The 20,870-nt window shown below is 42.9% G+C and overlaps 1 protein-coding gene across 2 annotated transcripts in view; it reads left to right on the plus strand.

Moving 5' to 3' along the window:
• The first annotated feature begins 247 nt into the window (after window positions 1-247).
• Window positions 248-20,870, plus strand: part of LOC116832805 (cytosolic phospholipase A2 epsilon-like) — a 48,169-nt gene continuing 27,546 nt past the window's right edge. For both annotated transcript variants that reach the window (XM_032793845.1, XM_032793846.1), the window contains exons 1-6: window positions 248-358; window positions 756-842; window positions 7,840-7,909; window positions 17,080-17,216; window positions 18,929-19,057; window positions 20,309-20,349. In XM_032793845.1, the coding sequence (XP_032649736.1) occupies window positions 248-358; window positions 756-842; window positions 7,840-7,909; window positions 17,080-17,216; window positions 18,929-19,057; window positions 20,309-20,349 (575 nt within the window). The remainder of the gene's footprint in view (window positions 359-755; window positions 843-7,839; window positions 7,910-17,079; window positions 17,217-18,928; window positions 19,058-20,308; window positions 20,350-20,870) is intronic.

Below are 20,870 nucleotides of genomic sequence, written 5' to 3' on the forward strand. Positions count from 1 at the left end.
CACTGCTCCCCGTATGGGCAGTGCCTAAAAGCACAAAGCAAGCATGTGCCCCTTTGGCCTCTGCATATCCTGTTCCTCCATCACTTTAGCTGCAAAAGAAATCCCGCTCTTGCAACAGACTTGCTCTTATTGTGAGAAAAGTGGGCGGGGATTCTTTCTGTTAAGAGAATCACAGAGGGGTAGGGCTCTGGGTCAATATGTATACAGCACCTGCTCAGCAACTCTGGCTGTTTTCAAGTCAACACATATGTTTCAGGAGTCATTGCCAGCTGTGGAACCTAGTACTCCAGTACCATTGATAGCACCTCACTTGGATGTAGCAGAGACCACAATGGAATCACCTGCTGGCTTCCATAAGGTAAGAAAAAATAAATAAAACCAAATAAGATTTGCTGAGATCCTTGTCCAGAACTGCACAACCGAGTGCATGGAGTTTCAGTCCTGCCTTGTCAGTCAGGGTTGCTGTTCCTCTGACATCTACCATTGTGAAGAGTTAGCACCCTTGCTATATTTTATAGAAATGGATGACAGTTCCATATTTTTTTCACTTTACCCAGAACCTTGACAATAAAAACAAAAAGGAAGTACAGACTGCTGCTTAGCACACCATCGTGTCACACTGGGAGTAAATAAGCAACAGCTCCACACTTTGAAGTCAAAATATGGTGCTGCAATTATGAATTTATAATACAAAATTGGAAAGATATTTTCAAATATTACCACTTGCCCATTCTTTCTTTTTTTCCCTCTCTTAGGACCTAAACAGCAAAACAGACCCATTGGGAAATGTAGGAACTAAATGGATGAAGCAGCGTGCAGTACAGTGGGATGCTGACTATAAGGTACCATAAAATAGACAACATTTTGGAGAGAATAAATAAGTTTATGGATTTTTTGGAGGGCAAGTGAGGGACAGGAGTTTTGGAATGAATTTACTAGTTATCAAAGTGTTGAACATTTAGTGATACTAGTTTCTATGTTGAAATGTTCTTATGTTAATCATCTGAATCCAGAGCTTAATTTGTGCCAGGGCTTGCCAGGTCTGAGCCCTGGCACCTCTAGTCTTGGCAGTTCATTACCTGACACATCTGGGCTTGCTGTACTAGTTATGAATGTAAAAAAATTGCTTGAGCCCTGGGACCTAATTGCTTGAGCTCCAGTATCTCTTTCATTATAAATTAAGCACTGTCTGAATCCCATTATTCTTTTGTGCTATATTTTTCTCTGTGTGTTTGGTTTGTAATAGGTAACATATATTCATTTCATAGCTTCATTCCTTTCAAAGGGATTTATTTAGGTGGACCCACCATTGTATATTAGTTACTATCATTACCATGAGGGCATTCTGTGCCAAAAAAAATTAAAAATTCTGTGCACAATATTTTAAAATTCAGCAAAATTCTGTAAATTTTATTTGTCAAATAAACATGGAGGCTCCAGCATAGCATTGGGGAGCACAGGCCACTGGCTGCACAGAGGTGGGAGATCACTCTGCGGCTCCCTCCTGGGACATGGACTCAGTGGTGAGGTTCCACACAACCCTGACACAGCACAAAGACTGGGCCTGCCCCAGAAACACCCCAGGGCCCTGCCCCTCCATGCCTGGTGCACCAGTTTTGGTCAGGCAGGCTCAACCCAGCAGGATCCAAGAGTGGAAGAGCTCAGTGTGGAGGGATCCAGATATGGATTCAGAGGGTTCTGGGTGGGGCAATCTGGGTGTGGGCAGCTCAGTGAGGGATCTGTGGGGGGGAGGGGCTCTGGATGCACGGGGGCTTATTAGGGGGTTCTGCTTGCAATGGTAATGGGACTTTGAGGGGGCATCAAAGTGAAAGTGGTTGGAGCTCAGTGAGGCGGCTCTGGGTAAGGGGGGGAATAGAGCTCAGCATGGGGGTCTGGGTATGGTGAGTTCAGTGGAGGGATCCAGATGCTGGGCAAGTAGGGTTCAATGGGGTGGAGATCTGGGTGTGGGGGGCTCATTGTGGTGGTACAGGTGCAGGGGGAGTGGGGCTTAGTAGAGGGGGTTCTGGATATGGGGAGTGAGGTTCAACAGGAGGATCTGGGTATGACTGGGTCTGGATGCACAAGGATTAATCAGATTGGGAGCAGCTCCCTGTACAGTGATCCCTCCCCCAGCAACTGAGGAGTGATGGGTGCAGGAAGTAGGGGAGGGGGTAGTTTGCAGAGCTTCTTGCAACCTGGGGAGAAATCTGGGGGTGGTCTGACCTGTCCCTGGATGCCATGCAGGGAAAGAGGAAGTCCTGTCTTCCCCAGCCCAGCCAGGACTAGCAGCTGAGTCCAGTGCAGGGTAGAAACCATCAGCTAGGTCTTCCCCATCCCCATCCCCTGTCCCACAGTGATTTACCTCTCTGTCAGCTGCCCTGGGCACCCAAAACATATTTCTGGGGAGGGTTGCATGACCACTCTTTTGGCTTCCCTGTCAGAAAGCCATTTTTCTGTGGGGAAGCAAAGAAATCTGCAGCGGACATGAATTCTGCACAGGCACAATGGCGCAGAATTCCTCCAGGAGTAACTATCATAGACAAAAACAACAAGGAGTCCGGTGGCACCTTAAAGACTAACAGATTCACTTGGGCATAAGCCTTTATGGGTTAAAAACTTCATTTCTTCAGATGCATGTTGAGGTTGATGAATTTCCACTTCATACGGCTAAATTTAGTGCCTTGCGTGGTGTCAACTATCAGGGGGTAGTTGCATTAGTCTGTATCCACAAAAACAACAAGGAGTCCTGTGGCACCTTAAAGACTAACAGATTTATTTGGGCATAAGCTTTTGTGGGTAAAAAACCTCACTTCTTCAGACTGACATGGCTACCCCCTGACACTTCATATCGCCTTATTCTTGGTTCACTTATATCATTTTTACTCCAGCATATCTGCACTGACTTTAATCGAGTTACTACTCATTTATACCAAAGTGCAAGGAGAATGTGGCCTAGTGTCTCACATTCATAACATGATTGTTGCAAGTCCTTTGTTTTTTTTAATGATAACCCCCAATTTCCAAAACAAATGTTCCTTCAAGCTCTGCTGGAAGAAAAGTCATCACAATAAAAGACTTCGAAGGGAAGAAAGCCAGTGGTGCCTGCAGGATTGCTTGGGAACCATTTCTAGATCTACGTTTGTGTTTATTATACATTAGAAATATCAATGCAAATATTTCTATACATTCCTGGATTGCTTAATGCTGGCTATGCATTATATACAGATGTTGCCTCAAAGCAAAACTGGGTGGATTTAAATGAAAAGCTATCTCATGTTTAGTAATGGTGTCTATAATAGAACGAGACTCAGGAATATGACTCATGGGAAACATCGGGAAATTGGCCTCTTTTCTGCCCAAGAAAAGTTCAAGTTCCACAGAAATCCACAGGGTATAAAATATTTGTTTATATAATTTCAAAGTTGTCCAAAAATATGTAAATCACTATCAGTAGAGGTACTCTGGCAGCTTCAGTGGAGGGGACCTCTCATTTTAAAAGTGTAACTGAGAGCGCAAAAAAGGTGACAAGTCACCTGTTGGGTCCGCAAATTGAAGTAAGTGGGAACATAGTATAATTTGCACTGATCTGGTGTTCAGTGGGTGTGCATCTTGCATGCTGGTGCTTAAAAAGGGGATGTAATATAGCAGGAAGACCAACTAATAAGGAATGTAAAACCTGATCTTACAACGGTGTTTGTATTGCTTTAACTATATCTGTTTTGAAACATCCTTTTGTTTTGCTACAGACACAATTAAAGTGGTACAACCCTTAGTGTGGATGCAGATTTAGGGATACAAAGATGCTTAGAATTGTATAGTTTAAGTTTCTGAACAGATACAGTTAAAGCAGTATAAAAACTGTGTGTTTTCAGTACAAGGCCTGAGATAAGGTAGGCTCCTCCCCATCAGTTCAGCTCTCTGCTCCTCTTCTCACAGCCTCGTCCAAATGTAGCAACTTTAGTAATGCTCAGAATTGCCATCTGCAAGCATTTAGCAATCATGAGATTCTTTTAAAGTAATACATTGGGGGTGGCGGGTGAGTATTTGTCTCTGGCTTTTGAACTGTTTGAATTCACATTTTCAAGTTTTTTTCTGCCACCATAAGAGCTATAAACTTATTTTTTTTTAAATTAAAGCAGAGAGAGAGTCTTATATAGTCACATATCAGAGGGGTAGCCGTGTTAGTCTGGATCTTTAAAAAGCATCAAAGAGTCCTGTGGCACCTTATAGACTAACAGACGTATTGGAGCATAAGCTTTTGTGGGTGAATACTCACTTCGTCTGACGCATGTGGTGGAAATTTCCAGAGTAAGGTGTAAATATGCAGGCAAGAATCAGTCTAGAGATAACAAGGTTAGTTCAGTCAGGGAGGATGAAGCCCTCTTCTAGCAGTTGAGGTGTGAACACCAAGGGAGGAGAAACTGCTTTTGTAGTTGGCTAGCCATTCACAGTCTTTGTTTAATCCTGAGCTGATGGTATCATCAGTGATCTAGCAACCATCTGGACAACGTCTCTACTTTCACAGGCCTTGGGAAGGCAGGCCAGTCCTCGCCACAGACAATCCACCAACTTAAGCATATTCTACCAGCAACCACACACGCAACCACCTAGTAACCTAACTCAGACCATCATCAACAACCTCGATGCCAGTCTGCCCACATCTCTACACCAGCGACACATCCATAGGACCTAACCAGATCAGCACATCACCAGTTCATTCACCTGCACGTCCCACCAATGTAATTAACACATCATGTGCTGCATGCCCTCTGCTATGTACATACAGCCAAACTGGATTATCCTCATAAAAGGATAAATGGACACAAGTCAATATTAGGAATGGCATATACAACAGCTGTAGAGAACACTTTCAACTCTCTGCCCACTATACGAGACCTTACGGTGGCCATCTGCAGCCAAAAACCTTCAGGACGCAGACTTTCAAAGAGCAACTCTGAGCTTCAGTCATCTGCAAATTCTGACCCCATCAGCTCAGGATTAAACAAAGACTGTGAATGGCTAGCCAACTACAAATCCAGTTTCTCCTCCCTTGGTGTTCACATCTCAACTGCTAGAAGAGGGCCTCATCTTCCCTGACTGAACTAACCTTGTTATCTCTAGACTGATTCTGGCCTTCATATTTATACCTGCCTCTGGAAATTTCCGCCACATGCATCTGATGAAGTGGGTATTCACCCACGAAAGCTCATGCTCCTAAACATCTGTTAGTCTATAAGGTGCCACAGGACTTTATGTTGCTTTTTATATAGTCACATAACTCCAGAAGCTGGGGCTTTAAGATAAACACCAAATATGGCGAGGCTTGAAGTAAAATTGCAGGAGTTAGCAGCACTGAATCCTTGAATTGAAATTCTGAAATCCCAGTATTCACACTGGTATGAAACAAGGTCAAACACGTTGACTTTTCCATAGTAAACTATGAAGGAGGGTTGGCTAAGACACAGGCTTGTGTGCTGGGAGATCTGGATTTTATTCCCTGTTTGTGCCTCAGACTTCCTGTGTAACCTTGGGCAAGTCATTTTATGTCTGTGTGGCTCAGCTGCCCATCTGTAATATGATGAAAATTCTTACCTCACAGAGGTACAGTGTATTGTGAAACTTCCTGTGTTATTAACAAATATTTAGCCCAAGGCATAAGCCAAGTAAAATGATGCAAAGCTCATCCAACAGCAGAGCATAATACAATGAAAGGCTCATCTATATGCACAAACGTTTGCCTGATTTTGGGGTATGGTGGAGGCAATCAATTACTGCCTGTTGTAGCATGGTCATGATTGTATTTGTTTTAGGAAAGCATGCCCAGGTCTGTGACATTGGATATATACGAAGTGTGACCATTTACAGAAGAAATCCCACTTCTCTTTGCTGTCTGATGCATTATCAGAAAGTTTTATCATGTCATGTGAAATCTCATTAAGGGTGTGAAATGGGCATTAACCAAGGTCCTCTTTGTCTTCCTTTAGAACTCTTGAGTAGCTATTTTTGCCTTCTTGTACGTTTGCCACTAACACTAGGAAACACACTAAAGGAGTTGAAGATGGTTGCTTCTATCTAAGCTGAGGCCAGCTCATAATTATTACCAAGGGCTCCTTACATTTGGGGGTTGGAGGATAGTTTTGGGGGATGGGGTTGTTTGTTTGTTTAAGGCTTTATTTAAAGGGAATGTTAACCTCCAGTGTGGTAAAGTCCAGGAGCATGAAGGAACTGCTATTTCCATTAATAGTGCAAATGGCCAGCGTTCCTGGTTTCAGGAGATGCTAATTTGTTCAGGGTAACTTTAATGTCTGCCAGTTTGCTGGTAGGACTGGACCATATGCAGCATTTTGGAACGAAAGAACAAGATTTCGCTGAACGGCTCTCCCCTGTAAAGAGTAAATCTCATTTTCTCTTGTCTTGGAGACTGGCTTGTTAAAGGACTACCAGCCCCCTTCAAAGTGATTCCTATATCTCGGAGTAGGATGAATGGGGAAGATCACTGCATATCTCTCCCTCCTTGGAAGAAGTACTAGGAGAGAGATGGAAAGGCTTCCTGGAGCTGCCTTGGTCTTGGAGGGTATGTCTCCAAGCAGCAGTGAGTTCACAGACCGGATTGACAGACTTGGGCTCGCACTACAGTGCTAAAAACAGCTGTGTAGACATTCAGGTTTGGGATGGAGCTCAGGCTCTGAAGCCTAGGAGAGGGATGGGCTTCAGAGCCTGAGCTCTGACTGAACAGCATCATCTTCACAGGTGTTTTTAGTGCTGTACAGCAAGCCCATGAGCCCAAATCTGTTCACCTTGGCTCTGAGACTTGCCACTGTGGGCTGTGTAGACATACCCTGCAAGACTTTGGCTTTGAGATTTTTCCCTTTCTGATGGTTTATTGGCAGAAAGCAAGAAAGGTTGAGGTTCTAGACTGAATCTGGGTGCTGTGGAAACGTAACCCAGGAAGACATTTTAGAATGAGATTTTTTGGACATTTACTCAGGACCCCACACAGTCATAGAGAAAGTCCTGACCACACAGAGGGGAAAGCACCAGCCTCCAATCTGCACTAGGACTTCCACAGTTGCTATGGTGAAGAATTCCTTGCAATACTGAAAGTAAAGGAGGCCTAAGAGGCAGACCTACACTAAAAAGAGATTTGCTATGATTAGTTGCCACTCACCTAATACAGGAGAGAAACTAACCATGTGGTCTGTATTGGTGGCCACTAGTTCTTACAAAATTAAAATTCTACCTTTTGAAACAAACAAACCAACTTTTTAAAATTTTTTTCCTCCTTAAATCAAAAAACTGCATAAAAAGTAGAAGCCTCTAAATGAGCCTTGAATTTGATTCTAAAACATTAGAGGATTTTGTTAAACCATCACACAAAACCAAAGAGAACACCCCTTATTTTGTTTTATCACTATCTCATGCTGGGATGTTTTAGATACAAGAGACAATTTAAATCAAGAAATTGTCTTAGATGATTAATATATAAAAATTGTATTGTTGGCTAAGTAAGGTTCCTCATCTGTTGGCTATTTCTTTTGTTTGCCTTTCTTCTCTGTTCTACATCTTGCCTGGGTAGCTGAAGAGCCTAGGGTCCGATAGGAGTGATTTTTGTAAACAGGGGGGTGGAGTTACGGTGGGGAAAGTTCCATCTATTACTGAGTTATGTTAAGGGTGGAGATTTCTGGGATTTGTTTTATGGCTGTTATTTTTGTTATTTTAAATAGGCTCCATGAGTAGCAGTCGGGCTCCTTTTAATGTGTTGTTATAAATTACACTAAATAAAAACATTCCATATGATGATGTTCTCACATGTATTTTATGTGTCATTTTTCTACCAAGGAAGCATCACTTTGCTACTTGCTCACTGTAAGAATCATACGAATGAGAAATCTTCCTCAGAGAGACTTTTGTGAGTACCTTTACTGTTCCTTTGGGGCTCCTCATAGTTCTAGAATTACTGAGAATACAGATGAGCAACAAGGGTGATTCATTCGTGAAGTAACTTAATTCCAAGGATGAATCTGACTTCAAGTAAATCAGCAGAATGACTAACGCAGCAATGAATTTGGCCACGTGTGTTGTGAAATGGACCTATGCAGGGCCGTCGAGAGGATACAGGCAGTATGGGGTGTTTGGCGGTGGGGGGCCCCCGCCACCGAATTGCTGCCAAAGACCCGGCACTTCGGCAGCAGGTCCCGGGGCGGAAGGATCCCCCCTCCCCACCTAATTGCCGCGGAACATGCTTCGGGGGCCTGGACCCCGTGAGAATTTTCCGGGCCCCCCAGAGTGAATGAAGGACCCTGCTCCAGGGGCCCCAAAAAACTCTTGTGGGGGGCCCCTGTGGGGCCTGAGACCTGGGGCAAATTGCCCCACTCCCCCTCCCGGTGGCCCTGGACCCATGCACCCAAATTATTTCCAGAGACTATTATCTGCGGTCCAGTTCCATGAGGACAAATAACTATACTGTTACCCAAATACAGTAGAAGTGCAGTTTATCACAGATACTTGGAGTAGTGAAGATTGTCTGGACTATAATACATGTTCAGAATATTGTCAAACTATAATCAGACAATCAAATTATTGTTATTATTTATTATTATTGTAGTAGCACCTGTCATGGAGCCTGAACCCCATTGTGCTATGGCTGTGGGACTGTGGCTTTTTTGGGCTTCTAGTAAAGTGCTCTTAAACAATTCTCAATTTTCATTCACATTTTCCTCATTAACTTCCTCCTCCCAGCTGATCTGGCTCATAATTGTTCTCAGATTTGTGGAAATTGGCCCTTTGAAAACCCTAAGTATATATATAATTGGTCTGGACTTTATTCCTTTTCCACATTATAAATGTGATCAAGTCATGATCACTTGTACTTAAGCTTCCATTAATTTTTATTTCTGTGATCAGTTCCTCTTTATCTGTCAAGAGGAAGTCTAATATAAAATTCCCCTGTGTTAGATGCAACACTTTTTGAGTTAGGAAAATGTCATCTATATAATATTTAGAAATCCCAAGGATGTTTTAGTACTGGCAGCATGAGATCTCCAGCATATGTCACTCTGATTGCAGTCCCCCCTGATCATGCAGCTTTTTTTCCCTACACATTATAAATAGCCTAAGTAATCAGTCATCTCATTCCCTAGTGTGATTTGGTGGTCTGTAGCAGACAACTACTAATACCCTATCTTCTGTTTTTTATGTGTTAGAACATTGATCCATAAACATTCAAGATACTATGTTCTGAGTTATCAGTTACTTGGGAACAGGTAATGCCATTTTGACAGAGTGCATTCCCTCTCCCCCTTTGCCCACTTGATCTTTCCTGAATAAGTTATAACCACTGATTTTAACATTCCAACAGTGTGACTTATCCCACCAGGTTTCAGTAATATCAGCTAGACTGAATTTATGCTAATAAATCAGCAATTCCAGTTCCCCTTGTTTATTAGCCAGGCTCCTAATATTGCTGTTTAGACAATTAAAGAATTTCTTCTCTTCATGTCCTTTGGTTCGTTGATTAATTTTGTTCTAAATAGCTTGAGTTTGTGCTAAATCAATGCTCATGTCTTCCTTTTTTTACCCTCCCCTATTATTATTGGTTTAACACCCTCCTGATATTCTAGCCAGTCTGTCCTCGGGGAGATAAGTTCCCCTTCTGCTGAGGTAGAAACCATCCAAACTACACAGACCCCTTTCCCTAGAAGGTGTACCAATGTTCCACAGAAACAACCTTCTTCACCCTACATCACGTAGTCAGCAATTCACTTCCAGAATCTTCTGCCTTCTCTCTTCCTTTACTTGTGGGACAGGAAGGATTTTGGAGAAGATCCCTTGGAATCAACTGCCTAGGAGCCAGGAACCACTTCAATCATTCACTCATAATAATCAAGAGACCTCTTGGAACTTTTGTCCCAGATAGTTCTATATACCACAGGACTGATTCTCCTGAGACCATATGGGGTTTACATACAAACCAGTTCCTTGGAAAGTATGTAAGACCTAGCAAGTCAACTGATCGCTTGATGCCTTAGTTCCCCCTCTGTAAATTGTGGATAATAATACTTCCTTTGTCATGTCTATTTAGAATGTAAGCTTTTACATGTCTTTGTACAGTGCCTGGCATAAGGGGGACCTTGATATCAATTAGGGTCTCTAGGTGCTACTGTAAGACAGCTTCTAATAATCACAAGATATGGCCAGAGGAAGAGACACAAATATATGCTACAAAAAAAAATCTTTCCCTTGTGACTAAGCTGTCCACGAGTGGGGAAACTACAGCAGCAAGCAGATTAGTTTGGTGATTGCCCAAGTAATACCTGGTTCAAAAGGATTTGTAATGAGACCAGTTAGACAAGAATTAAAAATGAGGCTGAAATGACTTAGTGGTGTGAATAATTGACTAATCAAGGACACATTTGAGGTCTAGTCCCAGCTCAGCTGCTGACTCACTCTATAGCTGAGGGTGACCCATCTATCTCTATTTCATATGCTATCTGAAAAATTAGAATAATATTTAAATACATACTTCATAGAGGTGCTGAGGATTCGTTAGTTTATGTTGTACAAGGATTGAAATATGTACGTGTGGTGTAAATGTTAACTATTTTAATTATTTTGAGAAGAGTTTTTTACATGCAGATAAAGTACAAGTAACAGGCATTATCAGCAAATGCTACTGCAATTCCATACTGACATTTGGAACACCATGTTCCATGACTAGGAGCCCTAGTCATAGTCCAGGATCCTATTGTGCCAGGAGCTGTACAAACACAGAGCTCACAATCTAAGTATAAGACAAGAAACAACAGATGGATACAAACAGCCAGGGAAGCACAAGAAAACAATGAGAAAATATTAGTCAGCATAATCGGCAGTGGTCTCTGCACACCAGCTGCCTAGCCATTATTAAGTTTTTGTAGGCATCAATGTAACGAGAGTTTTGAGGAGTGATTTGAAAGTTGACAATGAGGTTGCTTTGCAGATATTTACAGGGAGCACTTCCCAAGTGTTAGGGGCAGTTTGGAAGAAAGCATAAAGGTGCTTGTTTGAAAATTTAACAAGCTGGCAATAGAAGCTGGCATCATGGGCTGATGGGAGGTGAGTGTTGACAACATGAGTACATGAGATGTAGGGTGGAGACTGACAATGAAGGGCCTTGAAAGTGAAGACAAAGCAACTTTTACTTTTGATACAACGCAGAAGGTGGATCCAATGGAGGGATTCAAAGAGAGGAGTGACACGGTCAAAGCATCGGGCTAGGAAAATTACTTTGGAGTGGCATTCTGAATGGATATGAGTGGGACAAGACTGCATTTGTCAAGGCCAGAGAGAAAGGCATAGCACTGGAGTGGAAGGACTGGATCCTGGGTTTCTGACATCCCAGTGCCTAACCTGGGCTATAGAGTCATTCTCACTCTTTTGCTGGCCCAATACATATTTAATTATTTATACACAGTAGAACAACTTCAACAGGAGAGATTGAAACCAACCTTGTCCAGAATACTGCTTACCCCAGTGGGTAGGGCACTGTGCAGGGACGGGGAGACCAAACTCAAACCTCTTCTCATCAGGCATAGGTGGGAATGAGTTTGAGTCTCTGAGATCCTGGGTGGGTGTACTAGTCACTTAACTAAAAGTTATAAAGGTACTGGTGGCAGCAGCATGTGAATTTAGGAGTGGTGAGTTTTTATGCTTTCTTGACCTACGTACCAATCACCAAAATCCTGATTTGGGATTTAGGCCCTGTGACAGGGCATGGCCCTCTACTTCTGTCTTCTCACACAAATGGCCTTAACACCTCCAGTTTGTAAACACTGAGGTGCAGTTTATCTCACCCACCACCTCTTACGGTCCTCCACAACAACTCTGTTTCCAGTGACATACAAACACTCCATTTTGCCAGAGTCAAGACATCTCTCCATGCAGAGATCTCTCTCTACCCCAGTCCTACTAGCCTTTCCTTCTCATTCATTCCCCCTTTGCACTTTCTTTCTGTGTGCCTTTCTGCTTTTTCAGTTAATGGGTTAACTAGCTTGTTAGCTCTCCCAGCTCAAACAGATCTAATAATTAGCCCTAGCTTCCCTCAGTCGGGACCTTCTATGGGAAAATTAATTGGGCTTACAGGGTGCTGGTTCACCTGTTAGTTCTCAGCACTGTCACAGGCTCCACTCCATGATGTGTCTCCCATCCAATATGAGGTCATCTCTGGACAATGTTTAATTACTTAGGTTACATCTCTCTGAGAATTTCAAGTTGGGTGTTTTGTAACAGTGTGTACGTGTGCATGCTCATGCCGAAATCTAATACTGCAGTTTGCTAGCAGAAAGCACCTGTCAGCAGCTTGGCAATGATTGCATAAGTGAGGGTGAAGACAGCAAAGAACCCTGTGGCACCTTATAGACTAACAGACGCTTTGGAGCATGAGCTTTCGTGGGTGAATACCCACTTTGTCATGCATCTGATGAAGTGGGTATTCACCCACGGAAGCTCATGCTCCAAAACGTCTGTTAGTCTATAAGGTGCCACAGGATTCTTTGCTGCTTTTACAGATCCAGACTAACATGGCTACCCCTCTGATACTTGAGGGTGAAGAGACATTCTCTGCAGGCTGACAGAGGAGCATTACATCAATCCCTGGTCTTGCCACTGGCACTTAACTGAAGTCCTGTGATAGGGCCTCTTACGGTGATACTTCTGGTTCCTGCCTATTTTCCTGCTCTTGCTGCTACCACCATGGGTGCCACAGCCAGAGTCTCATTGCTCCTATGTGTCTCCACTGGGGCTGCTGTGGGAGTCCTAGCAAGCAAGAAATTCAGGTGGGGACTTTAAGACTTTTGGGTATGTCTTCACTGCTGAATTAGCCTGGGCTCTTACCTGGGTGTTGCTCTAGCTCCCTTCCAATTCACACACGAAACCCTCTCACCTGAGTTCAGTGGTGCTTTCAACCAGGGCTAGTGGGGCTTGTCTGGGGCTGTAAACTCAAGCCCAAGTGAGGTTTTCACTTATGCGACTCCCTTTGCAGTGAGACCAGGCTAAATCATTTGAGTCTTGACAGTCCTCCAATGCCTTCCCACAATTCCCTCATTACCTTAGAAGGATAGGCAATTCACTGGTTTCATTGTTGACAGTCCCAGCAGAAACTCAAATTGGTTGACATTTGATGCTCCAGTTCCTCATGAAGTCTTTTCTCATTAGTTCTTTCCAGCCACTTCATCATGTGACTCAGTAACTTGATGAGTTGGTAATTACTACATTCTTTCACATCCCCTTTACCCTTGAAGATAGAGACCAATATGATCTTCCTCCATTTGTCAGGCATTTTTCCAGTTTGGAGGATTAATTTAAAGACATTTGTCATTATCACCACTCCCTCATGGTTTAGTGCTTTAAATGCCCTGGTTAATACACCATCTGGTCCCACATTTCGTCTTTTTTAGTATTATCTGAATCCCCACCCTGGTGATAAGTCTTGTGAGGTTGCTGTTTGCTCATACTTCCCTCACTATTTCCTCAGATTCTCTTCAATAAGCAGTTTCCCTTAAAATAGCTGCCCTCTCCTAATGATTCCACCATCTCCCAGCATTTTTGCTTTGACATGTTTCACAACTCCCAAGTCCCCAGTGCTTCTTTGCCTGATACTGGTTAATGGGTATATTCCTTTTCCCAATTTCTTCATAAGTAGACCCACATATAAGTCTTTCAGTATTTGGCACTTGGCTTCTGCAACTGCTCTTTTCACTTTTTTTTTTACCAGCTTGTTTTCTTCATAACTTTGCCCCATTCTTACTTTCTGCCATCACTTAAACCTTTCCTCCTTCTATATGGCCTCCAGTACATCACTGGGCCACCACTACATCTCCTTTCATTTGTACACATACAGCTGTCCACTTTTTGTAGTATGTTTGAATATTTTCCCCTGAACCTCATTGGAGTCATCATGGTTGTTTGGTCATTGTCCAACCTCCATCTCATCCTTAAATCTCAGATTAACTTGCCTGCACGAGGGCCTCCGCCATTTTATCCTTTGTTGCACAACTTCACTTTTATCCTCCAGTAGAATTTTCATAAAAAATCTGTCAAAGCAATTTGTTGCTCTGCAATCTGATCTCCTGGAATCACTTTACAATCTCCTAGGGTTTTTAAATCTCTCTTTCTAATCAGGAAGTTGTCAGTCTGGGACTTGTTGACTCCACTCTTGTACTTAATTAAGTGATCCCCCCTCTTTGCAAAGGATGTATTAGTAATCATTAGGTCATGGGCTCTGGCTAACTCAAAGACATCCTCACCAACTTCATTTATGGTTCCAAAGCCTCATCCTCTGTGACAGTCATCATAGCCCTGGCTGTGTTCTCGCACAGAGCCATTGAGATCTTCTCCGATGATCAGGAACGCAGCTTGTGGTACTTCAGTTATGACTTGGTTAAGCACTATATCTGAAATTCCTCCTTCTCCTTTGTTGTACAGCCGTGTGGCATATATAACTTGAAATATTTGGTCTTTGCTCAGTGCTATTCTAACTTGTATCAGGCAGTCACTCTTCCTTAGCATTATCATTATTGTTACTCCGTAATATTTATATTGTTGTAGCCCTTCAACATCCCAGCCAGTGCTGGGTACCATAAAAACACTTAATAAAGAGCAGTCTCTGCCCCCAAAGAATTTACAGTCTAAAAAAACATGAGAAGCTGCACCATTTGGGAGTGAGGAAGAACTTAGTGTCAGAACTAGTGTAAGTAGCCTTGTCTCGGGTCTTCAGACAGTGCCAGGGGTAAAAGCATGGAGTTAAGTGATGCTCCTCCATTGGCTTGCAGGGACCATGATGCCACCAGAACTGGCCTTCCCTATGAGAACACCTCACTGATATCTAACCATGTGAACAGCACAGCTGGAAAATTACTTTCAGTATGGGCTTGTGGTTTACCACAGAATGAATTAGCAAAGCTTTCCTATATTCTACAAGAGATTTCACCTTCACCATGAACATCTAATTAAAGTGGGCTTTGTGAAAAATTGCTGTCTGAAAGAGTAGAGCTTGGCATGGATGCTCGACTGATGGACTGTCATGGATTATTGTACAGTTGGCGAATGCTGCTGGCATCCATTGTATAACTCAGGGGTGGCCTAACTTACTCACCCTCCAAACCACATACAATGCTCTTCAGAAGTTTGAGATCTGGAGCGCACCTGCTGGGGCTCGAGACTTCAGCCCTGCAGGAAGGAGGGTCCTGGGACTTCGGCCCTGTGGGAGACACCTTCTCGGGCTTAGGGCCTCAGCCCCACACCTGCTAAAGTGCCGAGCTCCAGCAGGTGTGCCCTGTGGGGCTGAAACCCCAAGATCCCCCTCCCTACTGGGCACATGGTGCTGCCAGGCCCCCTCCCTGCATGGCAGCTGCTGGAGCCAGCAAGCTGGAAGCTGCGGCAGTGGGGTGAGGCAGCAGCCAAGCTGCAGGGAGAGTCACTATTTTTGCTGCTGCCTCTCCCCATGGAGCTAAAGCAGTGGCTCCTCCCTGCAGCTCCTAGTTGTTTACCACTTTGTCTCCACACAGAGCTAACACCTGGGAGCTGCAGGGAGGGGCCACTGAGGGTAAGAGGGTGGTGTACCTGGGAGGCCTTGACTCAAGCTGGTTGGGAGGGGCAAACCTTTAAATTGTGCATATCACCCCCCCTCCCCAGCAGGTACTAGTTGTTTCTGGCAGACGCCTCTAGTTCCACCACCCTGCCACAGGGCAGAAACCCTGAGCTCCCTCCTGATTCTGGTAGGCAGAGATGGGGGGAGGGAGAGGGTTGGACTGGGAAGTGCCACAAGTTGCACTTTAACTGTAAAAGAGCTCCATGTGGCTCACGAGCCGCAGTTTGGTCACCTTGGTATAGTTCATGAACTTAGTATAGTGCGAGAGATGACACCTCACCTCTGAGTCTACAGGGACACACTTAGCATGTCTGATGGTGAGTGTTTCCAGCAATTTACCTGGATTGCAGAGCTATGTGACCTACCTATAGTTGAGCTATGCGACCTACTGAGACAAGATGCTGAATCAGTTTGCAAACAGTGCTAAGTGTTGCCGTGCTTGCTGAGGATAGGAGCTGCTTTCCCTGGGATAGGCACTCTTCTTCTAAGACAGGGATGGGCAAACTACGGCCTGGGGGCTGCATCAGGCCCTTCAGATGTTTTAATCTGGCCCTCGAGCTCCTGCCAGGTAGAGGGGTCTGAGGCTTGCCCCACTCCAGCACTGCAGCCAGGGAGTTGGGTCAGGGGCTTGTCCCACTCTGCTCGTGCTGCAGCTCTGCGTGGCTCCCGGAAGCAGTGGCTATATCTACACTAGAGAGATTACACTGGTGTAGCTGTAAGATCTTTCATGTAGCTGTTCTGTGCTGATGAGAGAGAGTGCTCCCACTGACATAATTAAACCACCCCCAATGAGTGGCAATAGCATGTCAGCAGGAGGAGCTCTCCCACCGACACAGTACTGTCCACACTGGCGTTTATGCCAGCGTAATTTATGTCGCTCAGGGGCTGGAACATTAACACCCTGAGCGACATAACTTTTGCCAACATAAGTGGTAGCGTAGACATAGCCTTACACTAAGGTGAGAGGAGAACTAACCTATTGTCTCCAGGAGTCAGAGAGAGCACAAACCACTCTGCTACCCTTAAAGAGGTTCAGTGTGTACTTCTTCCCACCCTAAGTAGGATCAGCTCCACTGATTGGCAGGGAGGGAGGATAAGACTGTTGCTCTTCGTATGTGACAAGTCAATAATTGGAGTGCTTATCTAAATCTTGAGGTTTCACCCATATCTATTTCCAAATTACAGATTTGTAAATAAGATTCCAAGAAGAGAGATTTTCTTCTTTTATGTTTTATCAACAAGCTTAGGGTAGGATTTTTTTTTCTCTAGACCCTTCTGAAGCACTAAGGAATGTGTGACAAGCTGATATACCATCTCTTGTAATTATGGATTTTCTTATTGGTTATAATATATATATACATACACACATACATATATAGCACGTATGTGTTTGTGTGCATATATATAGTTATAAATTGCTACATTGCCAATTATTTTGTACTTTTTTCCAATAGTAAGCCAGTCCAATTACTACGTGAGCCTGTGGTTGCCGACTGCTTCAGCTGAAAGAGTCCGGACCAAAACTATCAAGAACTGCAGGGATCCAGTGTGGAATGAAACCTTCTATTTTAGGATCCAGAGTCAGGTCAAGGTGCAGAAAAAATGCCAAGTACTCTCTCTTGTGTCTCATCTGTAGCCAGATTCTTCTGGTCTAGACAAAGCCAGGACAAGGTTTTCTGCATCCTGTGTATAATATCCCTTCAATTACTAGATGCTAAAAGTATCCTTAAAATTCCTCTTTGAATCACGTAAGCAACTTCAGTAACACGTATTTGGGGTTTGAGTCCAGTGTTTGGAATAAGACTCCAGAAGCAAGTTAGAAACATAATTTATTTTCTGGTTCTGAACTAATTCAACTGAGTTTATTGAAAATTATACTAACAAGCTGGAGAGCTAGAAAATTCTGATTTAGTTCAGATTTCACTCACCCCCCTGAAGGATGTTTGTTTATTATGTCAAGTATCAGAGGGGTAGCCGTGTTAGTCTGGATCTGTAAAAGCAGCAGAGAATCCTGTGGCACCTTATAGACTAACAGACGTTTTGGAGCGTGAGCTTTCGTGGGTGAATACCCACTTCGTCAGACGCAGGTAGTGGAAATTTCCAGGGGTAGGTATATATATGCTAGCAAGCAAGCTAGAGATAACGAGGTTAGTTCAATCAGGGAGGATGGGGCCCTGTTCTAGCAGTAGAGGTGTGAAAACCAAGGGAGGAGAAACTGGTTCTGTAATTGGCAAGCCATTCACAGTCTTTGTTTAGTCCAGAGCTGATGGTGTCAAATTTGCAGATGAACTGAAGCTCAGCAGTTTCTCTTTGAAGTCTGGTCCTGAAGTTTTTTTGCTGCAGGATGGCCACCTTAAGGTCTGCTATAGTGTGGCCAGGGAGGTTGAAGTGCTCTCCTACAGGTTTTTGTATATTGCCATTCCTAATATCTGATTTGTGTCTATTTATCCTTTTCCGCATTCTCCCACGAAAGCTCATGCTCCAAAACGTCTGTTAGTCTATAAGGTGCCACAGGATTCTCTGCTATTCATTATGTGTATAACACCGACATCTCATAGATGCTCTGGCAACAGAGAGATACAATGCAGAGTGACAACAAATTCAACCAATGAAATATAAATTAGAATCATTACACAATCAGAACAAATTCTCATTGAGTAGTGGCTTGAGATAATGAACAACAGCGTGCAGAACTGAGACCAAGGAACTCCTGATTTCTAGTAGCAGATTTGTCATAATATGACACACAAAGTGTTAAGCACTTTATTCAGGTGGGTCTTGCTAAGAACATTATACTCGAACATTCCCTGAACACAGCTGGTTCTGTGATGAATTTGAAGGAATATGGATCAGTAAAACCAACAGAGAATTTTAAAAAATGAATCCTTGGAAAAATTGCTAAGAGTCATAACTGCTTCCCTGTTGAATGGAAACATTTATTCTCTCATGAGTTGATAAATTACAACAGCTGTTTTTAAAATAAGATTATCTACATTTAAAATTAAATTGTCTGTTCATCCAGATAAAGAATTTTGAGAAAATTATTTGCAAATGGAAACAGATTCAAAATAGAATTCGTGATACAACCTTCATTGATCGGATTAGAATATATTTCCAGTAAAGATGAGTGATTATTCACTTACTCGTCATCTCTTCTTCTGTCTTTGTGCCAATTTCTCCCCTACTGCTTTCCTTCTTTATCTTCCTGTACTGTATGCACACACTAAAAATGGATTATTCACAGAGAACCTTGTTTCCTAGATGCCATCTAACAAAGAATATGTTCTTTATTTCTATTCCCAGAACGTCCTGGAACTGGCAATCTTTGATGAAGACATTGTCCAAGATGATGGTCACTTCATTGTTCTCTTTGATATAGCTAAAATCCCACTTGGAGAAACAATTTTTATGAAGTTCCAGTTGAATCCAGAGGTAAGAACCGATATCACAAGCAGAGCGAGGTGGAAAGCATACATTTCTCTGGAATTTTCTCAGACAGTTAATTTGTATTATATTTTTTTTTTACTTTATTGAGTGTTAGTCTCTCTCCATCCATCCATATATCTATACATATTTACTTCTTTCAGCCTATCTACGAGCAAAGCCTCTCTACAATTGCTGTGACATTGTACTGAATAGTTTGGCTAGAACTGCAACATACTTTGTCAGAGGAGTTTATCAAGGGTTTGATGATATTGTTGACTGAACCACCAATGTTGAACTTCTGGAGATGAACATCTCCAGTTATGTAACTGAGAAATTCTGAAGCAGGGAGCTTGGTCTTGTCTTTAAAACACAGGACTGGGAGAGAGGAGGACCTGGGCTCTACTCCAGGCTGTGTTGTAGTCTGGCCATGTGACCTTGGACAAATAAATCTCTCTCTACCTCTTTCCTCACATGCAAACTTGTATCAGGACAATTGCTCTCCAAAAGGAACAAACATGTTATGAAGATTAAATAACTAATTTGGATCAAATGCTTTTAGAATTTCTGATGGAAGGAGCTATACAAGAAGTAAAATATTATTCTGTCATAATTTGTCACCATTAACTTAGTAACTATGGAGCAAAATAGTGATTTTGATTCTTGAAACAGGTACGGGTCTATACTGGTAAAAAAAACCCCAAGAATCTGATAATTATGCTGCATGACTTCAATATTTAAATATTGGCACCAAATCTGATATTTGGCAAATAGGCAAGTAGGCACACTTTACACACTTAAACAGCCCTGATTTGGATGCTCAAAGCCTCATTTAGATTTTCACAATATTTTTCAAAGCGATAAATTTTTAGCCTCTGTCTGAAGTGGAGGGACAGTTGACAGGAAAGAAAAAGATCAATTTAATATCTTATATCCAAGCAACTAATAAGGAAAACTGAGAATGTCTTTAGTTCATTCAGTAATATCAACATCCTTTTGAACCCAGAGAGGTCAAAGCAATGAGCCTCTCACCCCTAATGATGGGAACAGCTTCTGGGAAGCAGAATATTGTTAGAGACCAAAAAGTGAAATTAAATGACTGTACTTGCAGCACAAAATTTAAGGCTCCTTTGCAAAAGATCCTTGAATACGAGGGCAGGAGTGGATAGGAGGGGGAGGAAGAGTTTACATAATCAATGGGGCTGCCTTTATTGGGAAAGGTTTTTGCATGCTTCATTCATTTCTCTCTCTAATTTTCAGAGAAGGGAGGAGCTGGAGGCTCAGTTCACGCTGGAGAACCTGTGGGTAAACCTCAAATATTATGAAATCAGAAATTAATGGACGTAGCAATTCCAAGAGTAATCAATCAATAGGGAAAATGTTTCATATCCCTGCTGTCTCTTCAATAGCCAGACCCCATCCCCAGATTCCTTCCTTTTCCAAAACAGAGCATGCTTAAACAAATCTTTTTTTAAAAAAAAAGAAACAGGGAGAAGAAAAGGGACAGAGCAGGGGGAAGAGCACAGCAAATATCCATATCACTTTCTATTAATAATTTGTGTCACTGTAATTTTTCCTAATGATGATGTGTTATTTAGGTCCCCCATAGGAGTCCAAGGCTGGCTTCTTGGGACCAGTGAAATGCATGTCAGTGGTGTGGGCACCCCTGGCCAATTCATGGCACTGGGGGCAATGTGACCCACACAGTCATTAATGATATTATATCTGTTACAAGCTCCTCCCAGAGGTTTGACTACAGTTGAACCATATCTGCTTCTGAGTAGCCTGTGTGCAGGGCCAGCTCCAGGCCCCAGCACACTAA

The sequence above is a fragment of the Chelonoidis abingdonii genome, chromosome 4, assembly GCF_003597395.2.
Source record: "Chelonoidis abingdonii isolate Lonesome George chromosome 4, CheloAbing_2.0, whole genome shotgun sequence".
NCBI classification, from domain to species: Eukaryota; Metazoa; Chordata; order Testudines; family Testudinidae; genus Chelonoidis; species Chelonoidis abingdonii.